This window comes from Cervus elaphus, chromosome X (genome assembly GCF_910594005.1).
Source record: "Cervus elaphus chromosome X, mCerEla1.1, whole genome shotgun sequence".
Taxonomy (NCBI): domain Eukaryota; kingdom Metazoa; phylum Chordata; class Mammalia; order Artiodactyla; family Cervidae; genus Cervus; species Cervus elaphus.
Genome location: NC_057848.1, coordinates 132,236,560 through 132,244,047, shown reverse-complemented (window position 1 = coordinate 132,244,047; position 7,488 = coordinate 132,236,560). Strand labels below are relative to the sequence as shown.

General features: G+C 44.5%; 1 protein-coding gene across 1 annotated transcript; it reads right to left on the bottom strand.

Moving 5' to 3' along the window:
• Positions 1 to 4,340: 4,340 nt before the first annotated feature.
• LOC122690489 (uncharacterized protein C1orf53-like) lies at positions 4,341 to 4,757 on the bottom strand. Its single transcript, XM_043897436.1, has one exon. It carries the CDS (start codon positions 4,755 to 4,757, stop codon positions 4,341 to 4,343), a length of 417 nt encoding a protein of 138 aa, XP_043753371.1.
• Between the last annotated feature and the right edge of the window lie 2,731 nt (positions 4,758 to 7,488).

Genomic DNA, 7,488 nt, shown 5'->3' with positions numbered 1-7,488 from the left:
GATTCTTGGTGTATGTTCTTCCAGGATAGTTATGTAAGGCACAGTACAAAAGTTTTGTAGCACAGCAACAAATGAACCATTTTGTCAATTCCATACCCTATCAGGGCACCCAGCTGCCTCTGATAATCTTTGTGTAAGTCCAAACCAAGAAATGCTACATCTGTCCCTGCTCTATGTAGTATCACACTTTCATTAAGCTCTGAATCCTAAGGATATACTCTGGGAATTATAGAAGTGAGTGAGTGTGTGTGTGTGTGTGTGTGTGTAAAAGTGACAGACCAAAAAATGATTTAAAAAAGATGTTAAACATTCCCCAATTCACACAATCAGAGCAGCCCCATATCCTCTAGTCTATGTAAAAAAGAAACAAATGATAAAAACAACAAAAAGAACCCAAGTTCTATTGTGAAGCACAAACCTGCATTTAATGAAATAAATAATAAATGTAATATCCTATGTCAGTCATGGTCCCAGCAGGAAACAGATGGTACACTCAAATTAGGATAACTTAAAGAGGGGCTGTTACAGGTAATATTCCCCAAGAGGCAGACTGAGATGGAGATTAGCAAACAGCAAGTTTGCTGTGAAGTGTTCTGAGAATTGAAACTTGGGGAAGAAAAGGAAGCAGAATTGGGCAGAGAGAGTTGAGCTATGATGCCATCTCATCTAAGGTCTCAGCATACTACTGAGATCCCTGAAGCTGGGACAGTTCTTCAGAGTTGTACAAAGTTTAGCAGAGGAGGTCAGGTCATTATGCCCTGCATTGGCCAATCATAGGCTATTGGCTGCCAATGGAAAAGGTATAAACTTGGGCAAAGTGGCTCCTGCAGTAGAAGGCAGGTCTTGGAAAGGAGAGGACTGACTCCTGAGGGCATCTAGTAGCGTAAGTCCTCCCATCCTGAAGAAGGATCTTGGTAACACAGCACAACAGCTACTATGGGGTTTCTTAAAGAAACTATTTCCCAAAGTACATGCAAGGTGTATGAAAAATCCAGTGGAAAATTATCAGATAACTTCATTCATACAAACATATATGAAGCATTGCAGCTCTCAAACGAGAGACTCAGTGGACAATGCTCAGGCCACATATAAAAACAGAACACTCACCCACAACCTGTAGCAACCAGCCCAGGAAACCAACCCACTTTCTACAGAAAACAGCCCAGAAAGTCAGTCTGCTCTCTATAACTCAAATTTGTAAAGAGTCAGACTGTTAGGTGTCAAAGGTGTGCCAAAGAATAACTCCTGTAACATTCAGCCTCAAATGGCCAGGATTTGACTAATAACTGACAACTTCCTTAATTTTTGTCCCCACCTCCTGCTTAGGACCAGAATCCCTGGTGGCTCAGTGGTGAAGAATCCACCTACAAGTCAAGAGACATGGATGCGATTCCTGGGTCAGGAAGATCCCCTGGAGAAGGAGATGGCAACCCACTCTAGTATTCTTGCCTGGGATATTTCATGGACAGATGAGCCTTGCAGCCTACAGTCCATGGAGTGGTAAAAGAGTTGGACATGACTTAGTGACAAAACAACAACCAGCTTAGGACCAACCAAAGAAAGTCAAATATCTTCCCCAAACCAATCATGTAGGATGCTTGCTGTTAGTTAGCCCACCTGTAGCTCCCCCATGCCAACAGCCTGCAATCAGAGCAGCCCTGAAGCTTTCCGCTTTATCCACTATAAAGCTTTCCCATTCATCTGCCTGCCTTTGAGCTGCTGCCAGATCACAAGTGATGGTGGCTGATTCCCTTGCTATAGCAAACTTTGAATAAATAGCCTTTGTTCTCATGTGGGTGGTCTTCATTTATTTCCACACAACAATGCCTCCACTGAGAAGGTGATCTCAGGGAGAGGACAATTTGCCTCATCCTGAGACATCTGGACCTAAATCTGGAGTTTCTGAAAGCTATCCAACAATCTGCTCTACAGCACAAGTATTCAGAATAAAAAAATATACATACCAACTTGCTTTTAAGACACATAGAGATGGACAGCAGGTCCAGAAAAAAGAGCAAGTCTGAGCACACCAAAAAGATTTACAGAAAATCTTCCAATATACAGGAGTAGGAAACTGTCTTCAATTTTAACAGTCCAGTTGAAAGCTACACTTAGTTATTCCAAATATTTCACATGAGCATATGCCCTGGGGTAAGGTACTTTGCAAATGTTCCAGACCTGATATGAATAGGCAGCTTTGAGAGGAGTGACCTTCAGAGGAAAATAAGTTACTTCCTCAAGTATAAAGTGGGTTCTCTTCTTCCCATCATGAATCACCCAACACGCCTGTGGAAAGTAGCTTCTATCTGAACAAGGGGCTCTGTTAACATCTCCTTGTTGTTAAGTGTCAACTTAACTCTCAGGCCACACACTAGCTTATTAACCCAAATAAATGATTCACGCTGGACATTTGCAGAATTACAGCAGATCAGTGGGAATGGAGTGGGAGAGGAGAATGGGAAAATGATAGCATCAAATAATTTAGTAGGCAGTTAACTATATCACCTCAAGCTAGGCTTGAGTGAGACTAACTCATTAGAGCTCATTAACTCCTCAGCAGGCCTTAGTTTATCATATTAGCTGACTTTAGGACTGAACCCCTAGAGAAAGACTCCAGATGGATTCGGCTTAAAGAGAGGGGTTTCTGGGAGGCTTGGGGTTACCATAGGAAAAAAAAATCTGATGAATGGCACATGAAGCTTACATGGGAAGTTGGGTGGATAAAACATTGACTGGAGAGCAAGATAGAGGACTTGTTCAGTTGCTAAGTCATGTCCTACTCTTTGTGACCCCAAGGACTGTAGCACACCAGGCTTCTCTGTCCTTCACTATCTCCCAGAGTTTGCTCAACTTCATGTCCATTGAGTTGATGATGCCATCCAACCATCTCATCCTCTGTCATCCTTTTCTCCTCCTGCCCTCAATCTTTCCCAGCATCAGGATCTTTTCCAGTGAGTTGCCTCTTCGCATCAGGTGGCCGAAGTATTGGAGGGAAAACCAATCTTGCCTATGGTTACACTGACCCTTAGCTTAACTAGTTCATGAGCCAGTTGTGAGAGTTTTTAAAATATAGGCATATGTACCATGAAATTCCTTAAGTGACAGTAGGAAGAGTGGCCCTTAGGGATTACTTAGTAAACCATCACTCCTCATCTGCCCAGCCCAACACAAACTCTCCTAACCGCCAGCCTAGCCCTCTCACTGCCAGCCGACTCTAAGCCCTATGGTAAAATGAAAGTCTTCAGCAAGGCCAGGCCTTGATCCTCATGGCTCTTTGATTGCCCACCTTGGCTTCTGTGGGATGCTGCCTGCTGCAGGTACTCACATCTCCAAAGAACATATACATACTCCCCCAGCTGTATGGTTTGAAACCTGCTCCGCTACCTAACTGAAAGGGGAAAAGAGCATTTAGAAAATGGTTACTATAACTAATCCTCATAACCCTATGAGTTTCTTCCTCTTTATACTTTATACTGAAGGGGATCAGAAGATGCCACCCTAAAATATGCTACTTTGGCATAAGGATTGTCTTGGAGTGAAAGTAATTAAGAGAGAGCAGACAAAGGAACTCTCTTCCCTCCCCCTTTCTGCCTAAAAGCAGGACATACACCTCTTTGTGAAGGTGTCCCCTTCCACCTCTCATACCAGGAAGAGGAGAACTACTCTTAATCACAGGATAGATGACACCAACTTGAGTCTGCATCACAAAACTTACTAATAAATAATCCTTATCTTTCATTGAAAGTGAAAGTCATTCAGTCATGTCCAACTCTTTGCAATCCCATGGACTGTAGCCCTCCAGGCTCTTCTGTACATGGAATTTCCCAGGTAAGAATACTGGAGTGGGTAGCTGTTCCCTTCTCCAGGGGATCTTCCTAACCCAGGTCTCTCACATTACAGGTGGATTCTTTTTTTTTTTTTTTTTTTTAATTATTTTTTTTTTATTATTCTTTTTTTTTTCCAGTGGGTTTTGTCATACATTGATATGAATCAGCCATGGATTTACATGTATTCCCAATCCTGATCCCCCCTCCCACCTCCCTCTCCACCCGATTCCTCTGGGTCTTCCCAGTGCGCCAGGCCCGAGCACTTGTCTCATGCATCCCATACAGGTGGATTCTTTACCGTCTGAGCCACGAGGGAAGCCCTATCTTCCATTAGTTTCCCCTAAATATTTACCTCCCCATGATTTACAGCCCCTAGAAGCCCAAACTGCTTTTCCTTTGTCTAGTCATTTCTCCTCAATGTATTGCCCCCTTTTTTTTTGTTTGTTTATTATAATTTTATCCATTTATTTTTAATAAGGCTCAATTAGATGGAGAACAGAGATAAAATTGTTGTCACACATAAAAATATGAATTGAACTGCTTCTTTTTGGATGGGTCTTTAACATCGATTTGACCATATGGACAGTGTCTACAGGCTGAGCCGCAGCACTGGCCTCTCTGCAAGTGGGCCAGCTGGATTAACACCATGTAGCCAGTAGCTGGGTCCACATAGTTTACCTGGCCAGCCGCGCAGGCGGCCGCGTGTAGCTCCTCCATCCTCCACTCTGCCGCCGTTAACTCTTGGCTCGCCAGGTACCTGGCCGCTTCCTCCGGCCCGCCCTGTAAGTCGGGCCCAGGGCCACTGCCTTCTTCCCGCACAGCCGAGCAGAGGGGGACGCAGCGCCGTCGGCAGGCTGCTCTGTCAGGGGGCGGCTGGGTGGTGGGCCGTGGACTCCCGAGTGTGAACGCCAGGACCCTCCAGGCCACCATGGCCGCCGCCTCTGCCCTTTGTTAAAATGGCATATATGTTTGGTGTGACTTTGGGCAGCCTGTATGTTGACGCTCAGGGCTATGTTCCTGCGTTGCTGGAGAATTTGCGTGGTATGTCTTGCTCTAAACTCTCAAGCCTAGTCCCTGCTAGGCTTAGGTTTCTACTTCCTTTCTGTGAAGCTCCTATGTGCTTCTCCTGTTTATCTGTCTTTTGCCAGTTTAATTCACAGACCTCTGTTACTAAACCTAAGAGGGAAGATCAAAAGTTTTGTCTTCCCCTATGACACTAACCCCAGTCTGCAGATGTGATATGGAGGGCAAAACAGCTAGTAGCTAGTGCCAGGATTTGAAAACGGGCAGTCTGATTCCAGTCCCTATGCTCTTTCTTTTTTTATCCCTATGCTCTTTCTTAATTACTCCACTGCAACTACAGTTTAGAAAAACAGTATTCTCTCTCACAACCCAGTTTCACACAGGGATCACATTGTATTCAAAATACACTTTGAGTCTCTAAATACTGAAGTCATACTCAGGTAAGAAGAGTTGCAAAAGAAAATGAGATGGAAGCCTGAATTCTGTCTTAGGAAGTCTCAACCTGAGGTACATGTCTATTGAGTAAAGAATCCCTTTAAGTGTTTAACTCTCTCCTCCATGTCTCTTCACTGCACACATACAGGAAAATGCACGTATATTAAATGTGTGTGTGAGGCCAAACCACTGTGTGCAAGGCAAGGTGCTTGGATTTCCAAAAGGACTCTGAAATGTAATGAAAAAGAGAATGGATGATAAGGACCAAAGGCTTCTACCCTGGTCAGTTTCTCTACCTACATGCTGCTTTGCTCACGTCTCTTACATCTCCTGCATTGGCAGGCAGATTCTTTACCACAAGCACCACCTGGGACACCCCTCTAGACAATCTATGATTACAAAATGTGATTTCTGCTGGTCAACTGAAGGCAGCTCTGAAGCCTCATGCAATCAGAAAAGTGTTGCGCTGTGCTTCTGGCAAGCTCAGGACAAGAAAGCATGGCCAGGAGGGTGGGGGGCAGAGGGAACACCCCACCCCAGGGAGGGTTCCTCCCAGCAAGGATGCTGTGGGGAGGCAAGGCCTGAGTGCTTCTGACTTCTCTCTGTTTCTTTCTCTCTTGTAGTATTGCTAAAATATCTCTAAAGGGCGTCAGAACCCCGGACCTGGTGGGAGAGTTTAGATGGGCTGTGCTGATGCCACGCACACATCCATGCTGCCCCCGGAGGTTCAGGATATTTGTCTGTCAAGGAAGCTACAGCCCACAGTTTCATCATATCGATAAGACGCTCCAGGTGGTGAGTGTGAGGCGAATGGCTGCAGCGCTGACTTGGACAGAGCCACGTGGCCTCACATCAGGGGATGTGAGTTGGAAACAGAGATGGCAGGTGCTGCACATTCCACCTTGTTACTTAATCTTCTCCAGTGAAAAGCTATAAACAGGCTGCGACCTTCAACATATCATGTTTGTTCCACATTGACAGAAACTCTATGTTCTAGCTGCATATACTAGATTTCAGGTCGTTGGTTAATAACACTTGATTAATTTCAAACACACAATTGAGGCATTCATTAGATCAGTGGTTACTAAATGGGGAGTCTGAAATGTCCCTTTCAGGCTTCACTGAGCTCAGGATCAGGGGACTCTGCTATGATAGACTTTGGATGTGTGCACCGACCTCACGGGCAGAGAGATTTTTATCATACCTCCACGTTCCAGGGGAACAGTGATAGGGGAGGGCAAGAGAGATGAGGAGAAAGAAGGGGTGAGGACAATGAGAGAGAGGCAGAAACCCAGAAAAGTGAGAGGAAGAGAATGGGGAAGGGAAGAGGAAGGAAAAAGAGGAAGGGAAGAAGGAGGAACAGGGTAAAAGGAGGAGAAAAATTGGGAGGGGAAGGAGAGGGAGTAGTGGGAGACAGAAGGAGGAAGAGAAGAAAGAAGAGAAAGGAAGGGAAGAAATGTGTTCTATTATATACCTTACAAGTTGAATTTTAGGGAAAGAAAAACAGTAACAAAGGGTTGTTTAACAAACAAACAATGCAAAGGATTTAATGCAACGGGTTTTTGTTGCCTCTGCTGTAGCTGGCTATACTCCACGGTGACTGAGCATCTGTGGGGGAAAAGACCAAATAGAATGACTTAAGCAACCTAAGAAAACAAAAAAGAAACATGTAGAGGAAAAGGGAGCCTGGAGAGAGAGGCTGGGGAGAGTTTTACTTCATTATTAGTGCCATAATACAAGGGAATCCCACACCGAACAGATTCCAAAGTATCTCTGACCTGATTTTAGTGACATTGCTAATCCTGCCTGGAAGCACTCAGTAATTGACAGCAAGTAGATTTTATTTAAAGAGAGAGAGGAGAGAAGGGAAAGACATCAATCAGCAAACGTTGTTTACCATTTGGCTCCCACATTGCACTGAACCAAAAGTAGAAAACGATATGATAGAACAAACAGAAATGAAGGTGGGAAGGTTCCAGGGGTTTCTCACGGGACCGTGGCACAGGTCTGACAGAGGCAGAGGCACAGGAGCAGTTACTGAGCCCTGCAGAAAAGGTGCACTCAGACCCTGCACTGAATCGCCCTTCCAGGTATTATCAGTGTTTTACCAGGTATTATCAGTCCTTTTCTTTGTAAAATGGTATGATATTTTATTTTTGCTAAAAATAATATTCTGGCAGGGAGTCACAAAAATAAGGTGGGT

Excerpts from the sequence above, each read along its gene's own strand:
- LOC122690489 (XM_043897436.1), bottom strand. The coding sequence starts at position 4,757 with ATGGTGGCCTGGAGGGTCCTGGCGTTCACACTCGGGAGTCCACGGCCC.